The sequence below is a fragment of the Myotis lucifugus genome, unplaced genomic scaffold (assembly GCF_000147115.1).
Source record: "Myotis lucifugus unplaced genomic scaffold, Myoluc2.0 scaffold_19, whole genome shotgun sequence".
NCBI classification, from domain to species: Eukaryota; Metazoa; Chordata; class Mammalia; order Chiroptera; family Vespertilionidae; genus Myotis; species Myotis lucifugus.
Window position 1 is genome coordinate 8,131,909 of NW_005871067.1, and position 22,752 is coordinate 8,154,660.

Below are 22,752 nucleotides of genomic sequence, written 5' to 3' on the forward strand. Positions count from 1 at the left end.
TGCCCTGACTGTGAATGGAACCAGCAACCTTTTGGTGTATGGGATGATGCTCAACTGAGCCACACTGGCCAAGCCTGATTTTCCTTTCTGTGTTGTTCAGGTTATGTAGTCTAAAGCAAGGGAAGATTGGCCAGATATTTTGTTGACTAAGATTATACTCAACTGTTCTGACTCCTTAACCCAGAAACCTATTTGCTCTGTATCAATAAATGCCATGCCCGACATGAGTTAGCCTTTGCATTATTTGTAAAACTGAGGTGCCCAGTCCCAAACCCAGGGGCAATGACAGATGCTGTGACCCTACAAGGGAGTCAAGGTGGTTGGCTGCAAAGCTGCAGAGTGGTAAGCTGAAAAGTCTATGTCCCAGCAGGCCCAGTCTATATACATATGACAGGGCTAGGGGGGTGCCTTGTGTTATAAAACTTAGTACAGATAAATCTTAAGATGGCGCATAGCTAAATGCCTGTACTTGCTGCCTCCCACAACCACATAAAAATTACAAGTAAAATACAGAACAACTATCATCCAGAACCATGGGAAAGCTGGCTGAGTGGAAGTACTACAGCTAGAGAGGTAAAGAAGAAAGCACACTGAGACTGGTAGGAGGTGAGGAGGCACTGAGGTGCCCAGTCCCAAACCCAACGGGCTGGTTCAGCACCCATGTGTGCCCCTTTTTTAATTGGGAGGGAGATCGCCTCTGCGGAGGCCCCCTAGAGGAGCAAGGAGTCCCAGCCCCACACCAGGCCCCAAGCCCAGGGTCCCAGAGCTGGGGAAAGAAGTCCCTAAGGGCTGTAAGAACTACAGGCTGTAAAAACAAGTGCAGATTGGGGCTGAGTGACACACAGACTGCTGGAGACCCAGCTGCTCTTCTTAAAAGGCAGGCCCTGCAAACTGAATTTACAAGCTCCCACTTCCTCTGAGCTCCAGTGCCGGGCTAGGCTTTGGGGTCCCAGATACACACGGGGAGAAACTGGACTGTCTGGCATCAGGGCAGGAATACGGGGTGGTTTTCTTCCAGATGGAGGTGCTTGCAGTGGTCATTGTTCCTGTGTTGGGACCTTCCCGGTAAAGGGCTGACTGGCAGCCATTTCTGTTCCCTCTGCCCTGGTGATTCCCTGAGACCCCTCCCTACCCAATTTACAACCCCACCCAAGCTGTGTGCAGCAGCTTTTGCATATGAATGGTCTGTCCTTTTTCAGACTGAAAACCTGTTAAACAAGCTGCAGCTGGGTCAGGGAGCCCCAAACTTTTCAATAAAAGGCCCCAAAAAACTGGCACTAGCACCAGTGTGCCTTGCTTCACAGCTGGACCTCGTCTGAGCACTTCCAAACCAGATAAAAAGAGGAGGAATCTGTAGATCTCTCTGTATCTCCTGCTGGGTGGCCCCAGGCAGTGGCTGATGTTGCACCTCCCTGGAGACCCAAGAGCCAGTGTACCAGTGGTCAGTGTGAGACTATACCAGATTACAACTCTTCACATCCATAAGCAACACACTCAAGGGGCAGACTCAGTGAGCACCAAAGCCCCACTGAAGCAAGTCATGCTCCATAAGGGTGTCTCCTGCACAGCAGCTCTCTCACTGTAGTCGTAGCTGGCCCTCACAGCCAGTTTGGCCTGGCGGTCAATTCCTCCCAGTGACACCAACAGCAATCAAGGCTCAACTACAATAAAACTGTGCACACAGCCCACAAAGGGGTGCACCAAGAGTGTCCACCTCAGGTGACTGGGGAGGCTGAGCCACTGGGCCCTATAGGACACCTACTACACAAGGCCACTCTGTCAACTCAAGGAGACTTAGCAGCTACCCAATACATAGAAACAAACACAGGGAAGTAGCCACAATGCGGAGACAAAGAAACATGTCACAAATGAAAGAAAGCAAACTACTGGATATAGAGTTCAAAATCATGGTTATAAGGTTACTCAAGAATCTTCTAGAAACCTCCGAGGAACTTAGTGAGACTTTCAAGGATCTTAGTGAGAATGCCAAAAAAAATGGAAAAGAACCAGTCAGAAATTAAGCATACACTGACTGAAGTAAAGAATAATATACAGGGATTCAACAGTAGATTAGGGGATCCAGAGAATCAGATCAATGATTTGAAATACGAGCAAGCAAATAACACCCAACCAGAAGAGCAAAAAGAAAAAAGAACCCAAAAATATGAAGATAGTGTAATGAGCCTCTGGGACAAATCCGAATTATGGGGTGCCAGAAGAAGAGAGAGAGACAAGATACTGAAAACATATTTGAAGAAATAATGACAGAAACTTCCCCTACCTGGTGAAAGAAATAGACTTACAAGTCCAGGAAGTACAGAGAACCCTAAATAAGATGAATCCAAAGAGGACCACACCAAGACACATCATAATTAAAATGCCAAGGGCAAAAGACAAAGAGAGAATCTTAAAAGCAGCAAGAGAAAAACAGTTAGTTACCTACAAGGGAGTACCCATATGACTGTTAGCTGATTTCTCAACAGACACTATGCAGGCCAGAAGGGAGTGGCAAGAAATATTCAAAGTGATGAATAGCAAGAACCTACAACCAAGAATACTTTACCCAGCAAAGCTATCATTTAGAATTGAAGGTCAGATAAAGAACTTCACAGACAAGAAAAAGCTAAAGGAGTTCATCACCACCAAACCAGTATTATATGAAATGCTGAAGAGTATTCTTTAAGAAGAGGAAGAAGAAAAAAGTAAAGATAAAAAATATGAACAACAGCCGAAACTGGTTTGGCTCAGTGGATAGAGCGTCGGCCTGTGGACTGAAAGGTCCCAGGTTCGATTCTGGTCAAGGGCATGTACCTGGGATGCGGGCACATCCCTGGTGGGAGATGTGCAGGAGGCGGCTGATCGATGTTTCTCTCTCATCGATGTTTCTAACTCTCTATCTCTCTCCCTTCCTCTCTGTAAAAAAATCAATAAAATATATTTAAAAAAAATATATGAACAACAAAGTGATAACAAATACATATCTATCAACAAGTAAATCTAAAAATAAAATGCATAGCCCTAGCTGGTTTGGCTCAGTGGAAAGAGCGTCGGCCTGGGGACTGAAGTGTCCCAGGTTAGATTCTGGTCAAGGGCACATGCCTGGGTTGTGGGCTCAATCCCCAGTGAAGGGTGTTCAGGAGGCAGCCAATCAATGATTCTCTCTCATCATTGATGTTTCTATCTCTCTCTCCCTCTCCCTTTCTCTCTGAAATCTATAAAAATATATTAAAAAATAAAATAAAAATCTGATGAACAGAATAAACTGGTGAATGGAACAGAATCAGGGGCATGGAAATGGAACAGACTGATGATTCTCAGAGGAAAGGGAGTGTGTGGCGGGTGCAGGAAGAGATTAGACAAAGATCTTATATGGACGCAGACAATAGGGTGGTGAGGGCCTGGGGTGGGGTGGGAACTGGGTAGAGGGGAGCTATGGGAGGAAAAAAGAGGGACATCTGTAATAATCTCAACAATAAAGATTAATTAAAAAAAACTTAGTACAGAATGGAGCTCTAGAATAAAGGCAAAAAAGAGAGAATAAAACAAGAAAACAGAATATAAGAATTGTGATCCAACACACCCATGTGCATGCACGTACAATATGTGTGTACATTCACATGTGTATGCACACATGTACACAGAAGAATGCTGGGAAATCTCAAGGACTTTAAAGTTCCTAAGCAAAAACAGAGCCAAAAAGACAAGCCAAAATCTAGAACATCAAATTAAAGGAAGCAAACAGAACAGGAAGACCCAGAAAGGAGGGAAGTAAGCAGGCTTGTGAGGGGCCCTCTGTGCCTCTCACCCCAATTCACCAGCAACAATAAAAGACCACTTTCCAGTCCTTTATGCTACATTTCTAAACCATTCACGTTCTTTCAATTTCCCTTTGAGATCAATCAACAGGTAAAGTCTTTGAAAACTAGAAATTAGGTGTATACAGGGTGAGCAATATTAGGTTTACAGTTGTGTGTATATGAAAGAGTTTATTCTTGTATTATTCATTAACTATTGTATTATTTCCCATATAAACAACTTTAAACCTCATTTACCCCCTTCCTGTATGTTTTTAATTTAAAGGTATTCAGAGATATGGTTTTTATATAAAGATTTCCAGTCATCTATCTGTCTGGTGCAACAAAATGTGCTGACTGGGTAGGGTGGGGAGCCTGCCTAGTGCCCTGGGAAGAAGATGAAGGGGTGAGGTCAATTGGGCACCCTTCCTCTCTGGCCCAAGGCTCATTCTGTCTTTTTAATGGTTTGTTTTGAAATAACAAGGTTCAGCTAAGAGAAGAAAGATCTTTATTCTCTGTACTCTGTGGCTCAAAAAGAGACTTCTAATACAGATTTGGAGCCTTTATATAGTCAGCTGATAGCCATCAAATGACCCTACTGGAACAATATAGTTTAATGGGCAGAGCACCAGGCAGGCATTAGGAGTCTGGACTTCTCTGAGCTTTGATTAGTGCTGGGCCCAGCAATGAGGTCTCTGTGTGGCCTTCTGGGGATGCAATAGCAGAGAAGCAATCAGATTCGACATTTTAGACTTCAGATTTTAAAAGGATAATTTCCTCCCCTCAAATAATGAATATTACCAAGTGCTCCAAGAAGAAAACAGCAGAATCTGAAAGGGACCTATTTCTGTTATCTAAATGTTCCTCCTGGAGCTTGATGGGAGTGAGGCTGGAGGACTCTTGCTCTCTGCCTGGGTATATAGTGACTCCCTTTGGAATGGATGTTTCTCTCATGCTTCATTGTTAGGGCAGTAGCAGCCTCTATGTGGTGAGCAGAACCCACAGGAGAAGTCTAACGTTTAGAAAAAATAACATAAGCTGAAAAAGAAATGATGAGTTGATGAGAATCCAGTAGCAGGGTTATCAGGTGTTTGATGGGGGCATTTCATAATTCAGAAGAAACATTGAGTTTTATTTATTTCATATTCCCTTAGAATTTGTTGGAATTTTAAATCTGAAAGGCTAGTAGTTGGGAGTTCAGGAACACAGAAATGAAAAGAGCCAACTACATTTATCATTCAAGCAATGGGGATAAAGAAAACAAAACTAGACATATGAGGTAATCAGTGTGGCAACAGTATCTTAAACTGGGAGGGAAGGGTGAATATACTTTTAAATAAATTGATTTTGACATTTCCTTCCAGGAGATTTTGAATTAAAAAACAACAACAACCCAACCACATATTTTCACACATTGAGATTCACTTAATAAAAATGATATAAACAGTCCTCGCTGGTTTGGCTCAGTGGATAGAGCATTGGGCTGTGGACTGAAGGGTCCCAAGTTCGATTCCCGGTCAGGACATGTGCCTGGGTTGTGGGCTCGATCCCCAGTGTGGGGCATGCAGGAAGCAGCCAATCAATGATTCTCTCTTATCATTGATGTTTCTCTCTCTCCTTCTCCTTTCCTCTCTGAAATAAAAAAATATATATTTTTTAAAATGACATAAACAGCCTGGCTGGCGTGGCTCAGTGATTGAGCATCGTCAACCCATGAACCAGGAGGTCATGGTTTGATTCCTGGTCAGGGCACATGCCCAGGTTGCAGACTCGATCTCCAGTGTGAGGCAGCCAATCGATAATTCTCTCTCATCATTGATGTTTCTATCTCTCTCTTCCTCTCTGAAATCAATTAAAAATATTTTTTTAAAAAAAATGACATACATATCCCCCAAGAGTGTTAGGAGGCGTTAGGAAAGGAATCAAGGACATTAAACAAGAAATACGTTTTGTTAATTACAGCATGAATGGCCGTGAGTGTGGAAGTCCCTGAGAAGCTCTGGGGCACTGAAGGAATCTGTGGAGGGTGGAATCCATGGGACAATGGGGTGGGACAGAGAGACCAGTCACTTCCAACCCACCCAACGAAGCCAAGAGCCAGCCTCCTTACTGATGGAGGTTCTCTAAGAATATGGCACTATCTCATAGTAGGAATCACAGAATTATACCTTTGGATTTTAAAGGAATGAGCCAAAAAGTGATTTTCTTAAAAGGATGAGATTGTGGTAAAAAATGAGAATGATTTTTGCCAGTTCTTGGGTTTTAAGGCCACTTCTGCGACCTTTCAGAAAGCAGGAACTCCAGAAGAGGAAGTGGCAGAGGCCCCCCACCATTAACCTCAGGAGCAGCTGCTTGGCACTCCTCTTGATAAGACGTTAACTTTCCAGGAGTAAAACTGCCCAAAGTCTAGAAATGAGACTCCTGAATTGGTTATTTCTCTAATCTGATACAAATGATAAGCTTCATGCAGCAAGACATAAAAAATATTGACTTCAATATTGACTTCTTTTAAGGCAGTGGTTCTCTGACTTTAGAGGGTCTGAGAATCATCAGGAAGGTTTGTTAAAATACAGATAACCAGGCCTCACCCCCAGTTTCTGATTCGGCGGGTTTGGGTGGGGATTGATCACTTGTATCTTTAACAAGTTACCAAGTCATGATGCTGATGTGTTGGTCCTGGGACCCCATGCTGAGAACCACTGCCTTATCCTTTTCCTGTGTTCATTGAAAAGAACTGTGAAGGAAGTGCCAGGACAGAGCAAGGAGGGAAGGGCATTATTACAGGCATCTGTCAACATAGCCTCAAGCTTGGTGAATTTGGGTAGAAATCACAAGTGGCACCTTTATATGCACTTGAATCTCTTAGGGGAAATGTGAGCACATCCTAATGAAAATGGTCGAGGCTGAGTTCTTCAGATGTTTGGTTCTCGAGTGTGGTTAGCAGTGAGCTTCCTGGTAGATATGACACCTCCAACTTCTGAGGGATGAGATCCAAGGCAGAGGTCATGTTGGAGTGTGTGTGTGTGTGTGTGTGTGTGTGTATTGGTTGTCAAACAACCAAAAAGTTATTAGAAGGACCAGAATGCTGATGTGAGGTTGATGGGTTGGGGCAGGTGAACTTTTATTATAAAAAATTAAGATAACCCTGGGCAGCAAAAGCTACCTCAGATCTTCTTTGGAGTGTATATGGTAGTGGGGAGGACCCAGTATGCTGCTCCATTATGAGATAGGAAAGAGCCTGTGTTTGCCATTTGGTTAACAGGTTGATTTCTTCTTTCATTTGTGAGCAGGGACTAATGAGAATGGGTGGGGAAAGGGTGTCAGCAGGGTTAGTGTCAGCAACAGATGCTGCTATACATACCACCCAGATGCAAGTCGATGAGGTCACTGTAATAAGACTCTCCCCAATAGTCTACAACAAGGAATCGATGAAGAGAGAGTTACTGGATCTGATAAAACCCTCCTGTTCCCCCCTACCCAAAGCAATCAATAGCAAAAAGCATAAGAAACAAAGAGAGACAGCAAGAGGGAGAAGAGAAATAGCTGCAAAGCATGCTTCTCTCTGAAAGTGCACACATGCTGAGCCATATATTTCCTGGTGGTGGGAGGGGGTGTTCACTAACCACAGGTGACAGAGTTAATGGCCAATGTCAATGTGATTCCTGTTTATAACTCCAATAATTAGTTAGGACAAAAGGCCTTGGATTTGTTGGGAATTCTGGCCCTGCTAGGACTGAACCTTATCTAACTAAGAAGATTTAAAAAATTCAAGGGCAGGTCAGGGCAACTACTTCCTTAGTTACTGAATATTAGAGACTCCAGGCTGAGCTCTGAAGGCAAGATGTAAACCACCTAAAAAAGCTTGGCAAGGACACCAATCCTTAGGGTTAAAGGCAGTCAGAGCTCTCTCAAGAATTCACACATGTGACCCCCACTGGTGAGTATACCAAACTCCTTGCAGAACCACTTTTGCTAGATGGGTTGAGAGGAAGGAGATGCTCTTTCTTTTGAGGTTAGACCCTAACTTCAGCCAGCCTTCTCTCTAAAAGCAGGAAATGAGCTGTGGCTATTTGCCTGAAGGCTTTTTGAGGTTTGCTGGCCACGGCACTCCTAGCTTTTTAGCTCCATGTGGCTGTCTAGTAAGGATGTTATGTTCTTCACATGCCTGAGATACAGAGACTGGGCTGTGCTGAGGGACTGGACTTGGGCAGAATCATAAGCAAATGCAGAGCACAATAAAGGTCAGCTGCTATTTCTCTCCCTTTCCTCCACATTTCACAATCTGAATGCTAATCCTAGCAACCTTTTGTTTCCTAACAGGGTTCCCCCTTCAAGAATGGACACACCAGCCCTAACCGGTTTGGCTCAGTGGATAGAGTGTCGGCCTGCAGACTGAGGGGTCCCAGGTTCGATTCCGGTCAAGGGCATGTACCTTGGTTGCGGGCACATCCTTAATGGGGAGTGTGCAGGAGGCAGCTGATCGATGTTTCTCTCTCATCGATGTTTCTAATTCTCTATCTCTCTCCCTTCCTCTCTGTAAAAAGTCAATAAAAAAAAGAAAAAAAGAATGGACACACCAGAAAGTAGAATGCAGACCTGGAATGGTTTTCCAAGTCATGCTCAAGGTTGATCCAATGGTTTAAGTTTGAATCAGGGTTCCAAGAACAAAAAGGGCGGGCTTTCCAGATGCTCCAGACCAGAAATCATGTCAGTCTTAGTCTTGCTCTGGGCCGGAAAGCTCTGAACCTAACCCTGGTGGTCTGGATATTCATGAGCCTTGGGTAAGTTGAGACCAATGGATGGCAGGTCCATATCAGATCTCTCCTCTGGCTAATTGGGCAGTCTGACCCCCTCAGCCAGAGAGACCAAACAAGTTGACCAGATATATGCCCCCCAGGGAAGGGGCTGATGACCATTGCTGGAAGACTCCAGCTTGTCATGCTATACTAAGATTAGCTGGGAGCAACTGGACTAACAAAAGGAGAGAAATGCTGAAGCAGCAGAGGAAGAAGCAGCCAGTGTGTACAGATTTGCCTCAAAGATGATCTCTGCCAAGTAGGAACAGGGCCACTGGGGCATCTGACAAAAGGGGGGCCTTGGAAGTGATGTGCTTAAATAAGACAAGGAAAAAAATATATTTGGAAATATATTCTTATGGTAAGAGCTATTATATTCTTAGAATTTCCCAAATGCATCTTGAGAAAATCTCCCAATGGGGCTGCTGAAGCCTGTCTTTATAAACAGAATAGATGTTTATGTATTTGGATGGAGGTTTCTGGCTAAAGCCTTGCTTGGAAGAGTATGGACTACAATAGTGGTTTTGAAACTGTTCTGTGGAATCCTAGGGCTTTTCAAGTGCTATTCCAGGAGTCTCCCAAATACCTGATTCACAAATACTTTTACCTTATTTTAAAAAACTTAAATAAGATACTCCATGTTCAAATGTTTGATATGCCAACTTTCAGCCCACTGAAGACCATCAACACATTAATTTGTGCTACCAGGTAAAATGGCTTTTGTGAAGCCCCCAGGACCAAGTTTCTTCTGCCTCTTTGTGCAAGTATCTGTACGCCCTGTAAATGTGTTAGAGAAGAGGACATTTATTCATTCATTGACATTCTGGCAAGTAGAGTACTCCTGTACAAGTGTACAGGTCAGCGTCCCGATAGAGTTCTCTCTCAGCCTCAAGCAGCTTCTGTCACAATGAGGTCCTCTAGGTGTGTAACACACATGCCACAATATCATAGCATAGTTGGGTTTGTGTTCATTGTATATTTGGGAGCTTTTATCTGAGATCTACTCTTTATGAAGAATATGAACTACTATTATATTTGTCAGTGATTTGCCTGTGAAAACAATTTCCAGTACTCTATTTAAGTGTCAAGCATCTGCATCATTTAAACTATGTATATCCTGAGATCTCCAGGTGAGCTGTTAAAAACTTACCATTTGCAGCAACTACCTCTGTGTGTCAGGATGTTCCCTACACAGGTGTGAACTGGAAGTGGAGGCAGTGCTTTCAAATTTTCAAATTTGTGTTGATTAACATTTTAAAGTAATTCTTTTTTACTTGAATTTATAATTTGGTTTGTAAAAAGGGTTCTGCTGCTAAAAACAAGTTTGAAAACCTATGACTTAGATGAAATCCTGGCTGTATATGTTTATGAAAAGAAAATTATCTAAACAGCTGGAAAGAGGAATTTTGGCAAAATATTATGCCAGTCTTCAATGGTATATTATTCTCTGATCCCTTGGTAGCCAGCAGCTTGAACCACGCAGCCTGTTGCAGAAACACTGAAGCACCATCATAGACTCAAATTGCATGGCAGCCAGCAGGCACGCAAGTGCATTACAGGAACCATCATCCCTGGGGTGACCCACCCAAACCTCTGAACCTGTGAGCAAGGAGGCACACCCTGTTGAGCTAGTCTGACTATGTGTTGGGAGATCTACCCTTCACTTTCTACTTTGGCAGCAGTAATTAGTGGGGAAGGGTAGAAGGAATGATGGGCCCAGGCTCCCTCTTGATTTCTTCTGCAAGAAGAGAAAGCAGCGAGGGCAGGGCCCTGCGAGCTGCTTATAGCAGGTTCAGGGCATATCTGGTAGGTTTGGGCCAATTTCCTCCAGGGGCTCAGGCTTAACTGAGGAGGCCAAGTCAGAGCATGCAGGACACAGAGCAAAAATAGGATGGTGGAGACATCACAGCTTCATTTGGAAGCCAGGGACCCTTTTAGGTGAACCTGAACCTCCACTCCTTGACAGAGAGCCAGTGCTTGCCTTGCAATCACACATCCCAGGCTTCTGGCTCATTGGCTCCTCAGTGGTTCAAGTACTTGCATTTCATTTGGTGACTTGGGCTTCAAGCAGTAAGTCAAGCATCAGTAAGGCACAAAACCAAGAACATCACACCCTCATCTTTTCCCCCACCCCATCTCTTCACCTGAAGGTCATCACTGAGTCAATTGTTTAACTGCAATTTCTAGGCCTTGAAGGGCCTGGAAAAACCACCTACTTCTATGTCTGACCCCTGACTTCCCCCATGTAAACTTCAGTCTTAAAGAACCCCATGGATTCATCTTTACACTAGGCACATACTGCAAGGTCACCCCATTGGTCAGTTCTGTAGCAAGACCAGATGGCAGCAACTGGTCCCATTCCTGGCTGCTTCTTATTGGCTCTTCTTTAGTTTACTGACAGTCTGCCTACCAGGAGACGTACCACAGCCCCTCTGCCACACTTGAATAAGGAAGTAATAAGGGGTTACTGCAAAATTAAGTCACTACCTCTCTTCATCCCCAGCCTCACAACTTGAATGCTTAGCCTGTGCTCTCTACAAGAGATGGAGGTTTCCACATCTAGAGACTTGTGGATTCTTGAAAAAGCAGACATCAATCACTCCATGCCTGTGTTGGAGCTACAGTTGGGGCTGGCCCCAGTGGTTTTCAGGTCTTGCACCAATAGGGATTCCTGGCGCTTGGGATTCCAGATAACTCCTTGCTTTCTCTGTGCCTAACTGTGCTTAATCCGCCCCACATGTTCCTTGGGTGGACAGTGGGTGTCTCTGCACTACACTTTGATTTTCCCCAGGAACTGCAGTCACCAAGCACAATGGCCCTCACAGTTATTTCCCAATGTCTACATAGTGCTGGCCTGCCATAGTCCTACAAGCCTTTCTACCCTGTCTTGAGTAAGCAGACTCTAGGAAATACAGAGCCTGGGCTCACACTGGGAAATCTGTGTGCTCAACCCACAGTAGGTGGTGAGTGCACTGTGGGGTGTGTGTCCTCACATACTCTGAGCAGCTTGGGCAGGAAGGGAGCCTGGAGAGCCAAAAACAGGAGGTGGCATGTGGAGAGCAGGCCAGGGGCTCTGCTTGTGCAGTTCTCTGATGGTTTCTTGTGGTACAGGTCTCCCTTATTCCCAGTTATTTTCTTCTAGAGAAAATGATGGGGTGGGAAAAGAGGAGGAGGGAAGGAGGAGAAGGCCCAGTGCTTGCCATCAACAGAGGAAGTAGACTGAGATTTCATCCCACAGGTAAATGGCAAGCTCTAAGACAGGGTGAAAGAACAGGTGTGGGCCTTGGGGCAGTTACAAACAGAGGTGCTTTTCTTTCCTTTGTTTTACAGGAAGCCCAAATCTCAGTGATGAAGGAACCCAGAGAAGCCTGCTGGAAAAGAAGCTGAGGTGATAAAAAACTAGCCCTACTATGGGGCTGGGGGTAGGGGCTTCCCTTAGGAACAACCTCCTCATAGGACAGCCCAGGCAGTACCTGCTTCCCCGCGGAGCGCCTTCTCCACAGCAACACCTCTCTCCTCCAGCTGTCGCTGCCTCTCCTCCACCTGCTCCAGCTGCCGCTGGATGATCTGTGGGAACAAAGCAACAGGAGACCCAGCCCTCTCATCTCCTAACCTTCAGGAGGCCAACAACCTGCACACACACAGAGGGGAAAAAACTAACATGGTAAAAAATTTGGAAAGGCTCTAGGTTAATGGGCATCATGCCCAGTGTGTGAAGAACATGTCTTCAGGGCCCATCATCAGTCAGCAGCATGTATATGGGTGCACATCAAGGAATGACCAGCCTCTCTCGGGGCAGTTCAAAGAGAGGAAGTGGATTAAATTCCTGCAAGAAGTAATTAAATACTACAGCCTAGGACAGGGGTGGGCAAACTTTTTGACTCGAGGGCCACAATGGCTTCTTAAACTGGACCGGAGGGCCGGAACAAAAGCATGGATGGAGTGTTTGTGTGAACTAATATAAATTCAAAGTAAACATCATTACATAAAAGGGTACGGTCTTTTTTTTTTTTTTAGTTTTATTCATTTCAAAACGGGCCGGATCCGGCCCGCGGGCCGTAGTTTGCCCATGGCTGGCCTAGGACCTTTCTGCTTCTTCATTTTTTTGGTATTAATCCTCACCTAAGGATATTTCTTCCATTGATCCTTAGAGAAAGTAGAAGGGGGGGAGTGGAGAGAGAGAGAGACATTGTTGGTTGCCTCCCACATGCACCCCCCAACCAGGGCTGGGGATCGAAACTGCAACCCAGGTATGTGCCCTTGATCAGGAATCAAACCCGCAACCCCTCGGTGTGTGGGCCATGCTCTAGCCCCTGAACCATACTGACCAGGGACCTTTCTGATGGTGATATTGTTAAAGCATTAGCAGGGGTTCTTGGACACTACTGCAGACACCCTCTCTCTACAAGATTAAAAATAAAGAAGAAATCTAGAATGGAGTACCCAGCCAGAATCCGCAGTGCGAAGTTCCTGCGTGCTACGTGGGGACTAACAATGGGCAATCAGAAGAACATTCAACCCCCAAAGCAGCAGCAACCAGTGGAGTATCAGTGCAGGTAATGTGCATATGGAATAATGTGCAAGACAAGGACTAAAAGACTGGTGATTTTAGATGCTTGATGAAACATGGAATTCAGAGCAATACTTCGTTGGTATTTGGGTTTTCTGTTAATGTTTCTCATTGTATAGCTTTTGATTAGTGTACTAATCTCTATGAATACAACCAGATAGAAATGAGTTAATTAAAAAACCATATTATATTTAGGTATCTTTTTAAGACTTTGTATAAAGAAATTATTTAGTCCTCACCACCCCCAATCTAGAATGGTCTAGGATCTCTGAGGCCTGCAGACAGAGGCTGATGACTAGAACACTACTCTGACCTCTAAATCCCAGGCCTATCAGAGGCTGTCAGGCCACTGATTGCCTCAATAATTATTCTTACAATTGAACTAGTTGACTTTAAAATGATTATTCCAGAGTAAGGAATTTAGAAACTCAAAGCTTGGCTCTTCCCTTCCTACCCAAAACTCCACAAAATCAAAGTTTCTGTAGTTGTATCAAGCCAGGGGTTTGTGACCTGAGCCTTTGGGGCTGTCCTCTCAGGGAATAGGACACCCCATCTACCTCTGCTCTGCCTTCCTCTCCCTCCCTCATCATGGATGAGGAATAGCTGGTTGGAAATAAGGGTGCTGTGCTGTGGCCCCTCCTGGTTTTACCTGGGCTCGGTGCAGCCGCTTAAGTTCCTCTTGCTTGGCCTGTCTCCGAGCTGCCTTCTGCACACGCCGGGTCAGCTTGGCATTCAGTTCTTCCTCTGTGTAAGTTCTTGGCTGGAGAGAACAAGAGATTTCCTCAGTCAGGTGCCTGAGATGTTTGGGCACTGGTTGGCAAGGACATGGAGAGCACCGTTCCAGGCTGCAGAGTGCCTGCAGGGCAAACAGGCAGGCCAGAGATGTGGGAAGACTTCCAGGCTGCAGCCCTAAATGCCACAGGGTATACCTCAAGCTCCACAAGTGAGATGCTTTCCCACTGTGACAGGGACAGAAGGTTCAGTGGAGTACTGACAGAGAATTAATGCAACAAAGGGACATATGCTTCTTTATTGTTGGTATCAGCTGTTTCTCATATAAGGATGTCTGCTCTTTTTAAGACTTTTTTTAGGGTAAAAATATTGGTAAGATGTTTCCCATGCCTCCTTCTAGGATATATACAGGGAAAGAAAAATCAGGGTCCTTTCATTTTTTGTTTGGTATTAAAAACCACTTTCTTCAGATGAGCAATATTTATAAGATTCTTTTAAGAAGTAACATTTGAAGTAGAGAAAACAATGATGCTTCTATTTTAAGTCTGAGAGAATCCTAAACTGACTAATGGTCTGAAGAAGAAACTATGGACATGAACCTGCCCTGACTCTGGGTTCTGCACAGCAACCACTCAAAGGAAGGCAGGGAGCAGGGCTGTTTCAGCCAGTGCCATCAAGATCCGAGAGGCAACCAGCCAAATCCAGTGCAATTCCACAAATGGAACTACCTGAGCAATTCCACCTGCAAATGTGGGCAATGAGGGCACAAGGGAGTGTCAGATGCCTTGAATAAACTCTGGGCAATCACTGAGAAGCAAATGCTGGGGGTGGGGGTGGGGGTTGCCTCTATTCATAACACCTTCTTTATTGCTTCCAAGGAAATAAAAAAGTAGTCTTTTACAGACTTTAAAGGAGACTTCCAAATTCAACTCAGGTGTGTATTCTAGTAATCTTTATTCTAAGAGAACAAGGGATAGTGGAGAGCCAACTGAGCAGGTAGTCCCTAAGGGTGTCAGTGGTGTTCCAGTGCCCTAAACATGTCACCTTGCAGATCAGGAACCAAGGACTTGTGAATTCCCCATTCCTGCAGTGCCCAGTCCCAAAGGGCAGTCCTGTCCCCCTAGCCACTCAGACTGACACTACCACATGCACTCCAGCCAGCAAAGAGCAGGGTATGTCACCCTCCTTTTCTGTCTTGACACAGCTAAAGGAAGTTCTGCTGCTAGTGTACGTGACCGCTCCATGCACGCATGAACAGTTAGTGAGGGTATGGCTGCAGGGCTAGGACTGGGGGCTGCCCCATGGTTAATCATGGACACACATGCAACAGCGACCAGCCAACAGGAACAAGACACTACCTTTGGTGCATGTGATCTCCTGAATGCTAAGCTGTGTGGTTTATAAATTGACTTTTAAGGGGATAGCAATGGAAAACAAAACAGAATAGTAACAATAATAATAATTAAAAATAGAATAAGAGATAGAGTAAGATCTGAAGTTTAAAACAAACACAAAGACTAAAATGATTATTTTTCACCATGTCACATAGGGCTGGTAGGTGAGGAACCTGGATGTAGACTTGCAGCTGCACCTTAGTGAGTCCCACTCTGACGAAGGCCTGGGCTCACTTCTTTCTTCCTTCCCTTCCCTTCCCTCCCTTCCCTTCCTTCCCTCCCTCCCTCCCTCCCTCCCTCCCTCCCTCCTCCCTCCCTCCCTCTCTCCCTCCCTGCCTCCTTTTCCTTCCTTCAAATGTGTTTTTATTGATTTTAGAGACAGAAAAAGGGAGAGATAAACATCGATTGGTTGCCTGCTGACGGGATCAAACCCGCAACCTGGGTATGTGCCCTGACCAAGAATCGAGCCAGCAACTTTTCCGTGCATGGGGTGATGCTCAACTAACTGAGGCACAGAGGCCAGAGCTGGGCTCACTTTTCTTCCGTGAAGACAGGTTCTTCCTCATGCCTCAAAACTTCCCTTTTTTCTTCTCAATCTCTTTCATGTATAAATTAAACTGTTTAAACATATAGTTATAGATGCTATTTCTCATTTAGTAGTTCATTTGCTCATGGAGATTCAGACTACTCCTTCCCACTGAATGCTATTAGTGCTGGGATGGGGGACAGGTGGTGGGGAGTTCCTGTCACCAGAGACACTGACACAGAGCATGCTGAGTAGCAACCTAATGTTCTCTTCCAAAAGGCTCTCTACTGGCAGGGCTCCTGAACAGGGTCGGGGTGCCCACTGGGTCACCAACAACCCTGGGATGGAGGTGGAGTGGGTCATTTCTTGATTATACACAGTGAAAGGGACCTGAAATAGCAGAAATAACTGATATTTATAAAAAACATTTCAGGCAGTAATTATAACCTCTTACTCCAGTAAGCCTTGTGCAGAGCTGCTCAGAGCCAAGGTTAGTTACCTGGTTTCCTCACCATCCCCATTCCAAGGTTGACAGGCAGTCAGGGAGTGAGGGAGGGAGGGGTGGAGGTCTGGAGATCCGGAGAGCCTTAGGATGCACTCCTGTGGCCTGGCTGCTTCTCCTGAAGCACTGGGGAGCCCACCACTGTGCAGCTGGCATTTCAAGAGCATACTGACCCCAAGAAGAATGAGCTAGCCTCCTAGTGGTGACATTTAAATTTAAGCATGTTGATTCTGCCTCTCACCGACTCCTCCCTCTCACCAACCATGATAAAAGAATAAATGTCATTATTAGAACAAGTCAGTTAAAGAAAAAGAAGACAGATGGTTTCCCCAGGCAGCATGTGAAAAATTCCATAGGAGCCACATAACTACAACCTAAGGCATGGCACCCAACATCTGTACCTTGGCTGATGTGGGGCAGTTACTTACTGATTTCTGGAGGGGAGGGAGTACTTGGTAGAGGCAGTGACAGAGACATAAAATCATGACATATCTGTGATGTGCCAAGAGTGCGGATCAGCCACAGAGCAATGCTTTTGCAGCGAACTGGGACCGGGTCCGTTAGAAAGCAAATGCACATGCTCTCGGCTGGGCCAAAGCACTCAAGAAGAGGCCACTGTGGTTGTATTTAGTCAGACTGAGGCAAAGAAAAGAGGTAAACGTGAATTATCTCTTGGTAAGGCTACAAGGTAAATTAAAAAAAAAGTGTATTATCTTAAATTTTCTATATAAACATTTTAAATAAAAATAACTTACTTTTGTTTTTTAAAAATGAAACATGCCCTAACTGGTTTGGCTCAGTGGATAGAGCCTCGGCCTGCGGACCAAAGGGTCCCAGGTTCGATTCTGGTCAAGGGCATGTACCTTGGTTGCGGGCACATCCCCAGTAGGGAGGTGTGCAGGAGGCAGCTGGTTGATGTTTCTCTCTCATCAATGTTTCTAACTCTCTATCCCTTTCCCTTCCTCTCTGTAAAAAATCAATAAAATATATTATTAAAAAAAAAAAAAAAGAAACAAAATTCAGGCACTTGTTTCATAGCTGCCTCACTCAGGGGTGGGTCTGTGATGTAAGGGGAACCACTTCCCCACCTTTGCTGGTCCAGGGGCACTGTCAGCAAGAGGCTCCCTCATGAGTCAATCAAACCCCATTCTCACTTTAGGTGCCCCCATGCTCCCCTCACTTCTTACTCTGAAAATTTTCAAACCTATAGAAAAGTTGAAAGAGGAGGACAATGAATACCTTCACCTAGATTTGCTAAGTGATTTTGCACACACTTGATAGATATAAGCTTTACATATTATCTTTTTTTCTGACTCAATTGTAGATATCAAGATCCTTCATCCCTTAAAATTTCAACACGTACGTCCTAAGAACAGGGACATTTTCCTAAATGACTACAGTGCTTTAATAGCTTTCAAGAATTTAGTATTGATGTGCCAATATTATGTATCAGTGCATATCTTCTAAGATCAATTCCTTAAATTTCCAAAGTGTCCTTCATTGCTGTTTTTGTTTAGGTTTGTTTTCCTGATTTAGTTTCTATTCTTTTTTTTTCAATTACAGTTTACATTTAATACTAGAGGCCTGGTGCATAAATTTGTGCATGAGTGGGGTCCGGCCGGCCCGCCCCAAGGGGGCTGACTGGGGCTGGGCTGGCAGGGGGGAGGGGATGCGGGAGGTTGGCTGGCCGGCTCCACCCAATTGAGGTGGGGGTGCTGATCCGGGCTGGGCTGGCTAAGGAGGGGGGCTGTGGGAGGTCGGCCAACCCTGATCCCGATTGGGGGGGGGGGTGATCAGAGATGGGGCCGGCCGGGGGGTGGGGTGGGGCATGGGAGGTTGGCCGTGGGGGTGCCGATCAGGGGCAGGGGCGACTGGGGGGAGGGGCCACGGGAGGTTGGGGGGGCTGATCGGGCTCCCATTGGGCTGGTTGGCTGCTGCAGTGTGCATCATAGCGACTGGTCTTCCGCCATTCAGGTCGCTTGGCTTTTATATATATAGATTATTTAGTATTAGTTTCAGGTGTATAGCACAGTGGTTATTAGACAATTGTATAATTTACAAAGTATTCCCCTTGATATTTCCTGTAACCACCTGGCACCATACATAGCTATTATAATATTATTAACTATGTTTCCTATGCTATATTTTACATGCCCGTGACTATTCTGTAACTATCAATCTGTACTTCTCAATCCCTTTACCTTTAGCTTCTATTCTTAAAAATACACAGTGGCTTGCTCCTGCTCAGCCTGACTGCACACTGCAGTGGGAGTCAGGACATTAGTATCCCTCACAGCCTCCAACAAAAGGCCCATCTCTGTGGGGAGCATGTGGAGCGTGAAGTGCTTGGATTCTAGGAGTGGGGTCCATGACCTGTCATTTACGCTGATGGGGAGAAGCTCCTTGTGTGCCCCAGGCCTTCGAGATCCAGGGAGAGGCTGTGGTCAGTGAGATATGTTACCCAGATGACGGCCTTGGCATAGCCAGCTTGGGTAGTCTGGCCCTCAGCATTTTGCTAGGAGGTTTCATTAATCAATAGAGAAACTGTGGAGAGACCTGACCACAAAAGCAACCACAGATGGAAGTTTTTGACCAACGGGCTAAATGTCTGCACTGAGGCAAAGTGAACCTTGGACCACTATTCTCCTTCTTGACAGAACCCCTTCAGGACCCCTAAGGCAGTGTTTAAGAACCCACACACATACCCAGAAGAATTTCTCAGTTTAGTACTAAAGCTACTGTGTGGGAACCATAGCAGGGAGCACCTGATGCCAGGTCTCTGCGGGGAGTTGGATACAAGATCCCAACCATAACCCAGAGTGGCCTGGCTGGGACATGGGGAAGCTCTGCAGATGGCTGGGGTGGGATGGGAGGCCTGACTCATGAGTCAATCAAACCCCATTCTAGGTGTCCTTCTAGGAGAATGAACAGATGCAGAGCTGGCATGGCCCAGGGGGGACGAACAACTCAAGAATGAGATGAGAACCGAAAGATTGGTTTCCTCTGATTTGCAAAGTTATTAAATGAGGAACTAGATCAAGCCAGGAGGAGAGAACTGGACACAGACCAGCCATGGCCTCCCTGGAAGTCAATGTAGAGGGAAGACTCAAATCTAAGCCTTGGGAAGCCTTGTAAAGAAGGTACAGAATGTTCTGAGGAAGTTTTTCATTAAAAAAAAGGGAGCTGAATGTAGCTGGACCTTCACCTTAGACAGGAGGGTAAGTGTGTGCCCACGGCTAGACAATGGAGATGGAGTAGGAAGGCTCCCCATCCAAGCCTTGGCTGGACCCTGGGAACAAACAACTCTTTTCCTGTCACTCTGGGCACTGGTGGGTGCTACTCACGTGGGATTTCTGAGGACAAAAGAATGAATGGACAACACTGGGCTGCTTCCTAAAGACAGAATGAATCTTTGGGCATGAAATGTCTGTCTTCACCAGAACTGAACACAGGAACTCTTGCCATAGAAGCCAATAACCCCTAGCTGCTCACTGAAAAAGCCTGAGATAGGTCCCTTCTGTGTCTTCTACTTGGACCCCTGAGCAAGGCTCAGGATTTGTATGTGTCTGCTGGGAGCTCGTATCCACCCCTGCTTTGAGATTTGCTTTCCTTTCCTCCACCTCATCAAAGACCAACACTCAACAGAGGATAGGAGTCGAGATTCCCAACCCCTCTGAAGCCCTACTGCTGACCAGGCCTGCGTACCTCTCGCTTGGACTTCTGGGAGACCCTCTCGAGGATGTCGTCGCTGGAGAGGTCAGAGTCCTCGGAGAAACTCAGCTGGTCCCGCAGCTGCAGCTCTGTGGGGATGGAAAGAAGGGGCAGAGTGAAGACTGTGACCAGTCCATAAGTACCACGGTGCTTTCCTGATTTCTACATTCACAAGAATAGCCTGGGGGAGTGGGGTGGAGGTTTGTTTTCTTTCTAGTTTGAGTGACTCTTTTCCCATATTGGGGAGCCAGGAACTTGGATGCTCACATCTGTTCAGACAGGATGGACCAACACGGAATAGATGGTGCCCAAAGAGACTGCCTGGAACTCCCAGCAGCATTGCCCTCCGTTAGGTTGATGCGACTTTAGGAAGTGCATAAACCTCCCGTCTCCCTTAACCAGCTTCAGGCTGTTTTTTAGAATTATCCTATTAAGTGGAGTATGTTCTGTGAACCCATGGTTCAGTTTTCTTCTCCCTACCCTGTCAGCACAGCTCTAAGAACGCTTGGGGGAGCGGCATGGGGAAGGGACCTTTCGAGAAGAACCAAATGACTGAAGAACGCACGCCTTATGCTCTGCCCCAGGAGGGGTCCCTTGGTGCTGATGTACCTGCTCTCACTATTGGAGACATCCTGTGCTTGCTAGAGGCCACAGTGGCACCACTGGAAGGGGTGCTGGAACAGGACTTGTTGTCACCCTTCTTCTTCTTGTCCTTCTTATACCCTGAGAAGACTGACTTCCACAAGGACCTGGGCTTGGCGGCTGCTTCCTCCAGGAGATCTGGGCTGTGTTTCTCCAGGGGCCGGCCCTCACCTTTAGATTTTCTCTCCTTGTTTCTACGGGGGGAGAAGAGTGACGATCTCTTCTTGCTCTTCCCACTAGAGCCCTCGGATGAAGTGACTGAACCATCTGGGGCCCCTGAGTCCAATGTGGGGGAGAGGAATTCCTCACTAGTGTTTTTGTGCTTCAAGGTGGGCTCCTCAGGGCCTTTGTGCACTGGGTGTTTAGGGGATTCAAGGCCAAGGGCTTTGCCTTTAGAGGGCATTGAGGAGGCTTTGTGGCAGGTGCCTCCTGGGGGACTGGAGGTCTCAGCCCCAATTTCCATCTCCTTCATCCGACTCAGCTGTTTGGCCATGGCATCTCTCAACACCTGGCTCTTTATAGACTTCTCTCTGGCTCGCATGCGCTCTTCAGCCAGCTCCTTGGCTTCTGGAGAGACTACAGGTAGCCCCCTCTTCTGCAGTTGGACCCCGCTCTCTAGAGTAAGTAACCTGACATTCTCCTTGGCTAGGGGTGGGGGAAGGGCCTTGTCAGAGAGGGGCCAGCAGGAAGGGGGTGTGAAGAACTGCAGATCTGAGTCCTCGGTCTTGTCATCATATGTATCCTCCACGTCATCAGCAAAGGGGATCTCAGCTACACTCTCTACAAATGACTTCCGTACCTCTTCCCAGGGCAGCTGGGCAGGCTCTCGGGGGGGCCGCATAAAGGTGGCAGGTGTGGGGGGTGGGATTACGGAGGCCTTGGGCTTGGTTTCCTTCTGCCCATATATCTGATATGGCTCCCTTTGAAGAGTTGCGGGCTCCTCGTCCTGGGGTGGGGGTGGAGGCGGGCTTGAGGGTGGAGTAAGCATGGTGGAGTCTGAGGTATTGAAGCTCTGGCTGCCCAAGGTCTTCATGTTGGAGGAGCTCCCATGAAGGCCCAGCCCAGAACTGCTGGACAGGTCTCTCCGCTCCTCATGGGAGCTTTTTAGCTCTCTGTCAGATGGGGACTTGGGGGTTGGCAGAGAGGGCTGGTCACTATCCGACTTTGCCAGTCTCTTAGATGGAGGTTTTAGAAGATGGAGCCCCTCATCCTGAGGAGACTTCTCAACTGAATAGGATTTTAGGGACAATGGCTTAAAGGCAGGTGAGGGGAAGCTGTGCTTGGGCCCCTTGCTCCGATCCACGGGTGTGAGCCCCAGGCTGCGGCGAATTTCAGCGCTCTTCATCCAGAACTCTGCCACCAAGTCGTTTGGCTTCAGGGCCTCGTCCATAGCAAGAGGGCTGCCCAGTCTGTCCTTGGCATCCCCTTGGTTCTTCACGTGGAGGGGGGTGAGGGGGGTTGATGTTTTCGCTGGAACAGGCTGGAAGCATATGGGGGACTTGGTAGGGGATGGAATGGTGGCCTCACAGGAAGGTTTAGGCTGGGAGCAAATGGGGTGCGGAGTGGGGGTGATGGTGGAAGTGGCCAATGGGGACAGGCCCTGTGAACTAACTGGAGAGGTATGTGTCCTGGCTTCCAGCAGAGCTGCTGGCTGGGACTGGATGGGAGAGTGCACAGCTTTCTGATCAGTGGGAACTTCTGCTTTGAACTTTGCTTTGGAAACCAAAAGCTCTCGGAAAAGGTGCTCCTTGGGCAATTTCACTTTGATAGCCTCAGAGGGGAGTGGAATCCGGGCCCCCTACAGAAAAAGAAGATAGATGGAAGCTGTTTAGAGGGCAGGGACTTAATGATCAGCAAAGATCCCTTAGGGAGCTTTCTCTCTCAAAGAGCCTGTGCTTGCTGAAATAAATTCCTCTCTCCATCCTTTAAGCTATTAATCAAATTGCTCCAGGAGAACCTTTCTCACTTTCTGTAATTTTTAGAACCACTTCCTTAGTTGAACAGACTCAGTTTTCAGGGTTTGGCTCACCTCAAAGACATCCTATATTCTATGTGCACTGAAGTGAGTGCTGGTCAGAGGACACT

At 46.4% G+C, this 22,752-nt stretch overlaps 1 protein-coding gene across 1 annotated transcript in view; it reads right to left on the minus strand.

Moving 5' to 3' along the window:
- MICAL3 (microtubule associated monooxygenase, calponin and LIM domain containing 3) overlaps positions 1–22,752 on the minus strand; it is a 263,988-nt gene that overhangs the window by 16,502 nt on the left and 224,734 nt on the right. Inside the window, exons 23-27 of the mRNA XM_023751303.1 lie at positions 20,635–22,465; positions 20,020–20,114; positions 13,810–13,920; positions 12,064–12,157; positions 7,156–7,206 (exon numbers count right to left, since the gene is read on the minus strand). Coding sequence (XP_023607071.1) covers positions 7,156–7,206; positions 12,064–12,157; positions 13,810–13,920; positions 20,020–20,114; positions 20,635–22,465 — 2,182 coding nt within the window. The remainder of the gene's footprint in view (positions 1–7,155; positions 7,207–12,063; positions 12,158–13,809; positions 13,921–20,019; positions 20,115–20,634; positions 22,466–22,752) is intronic.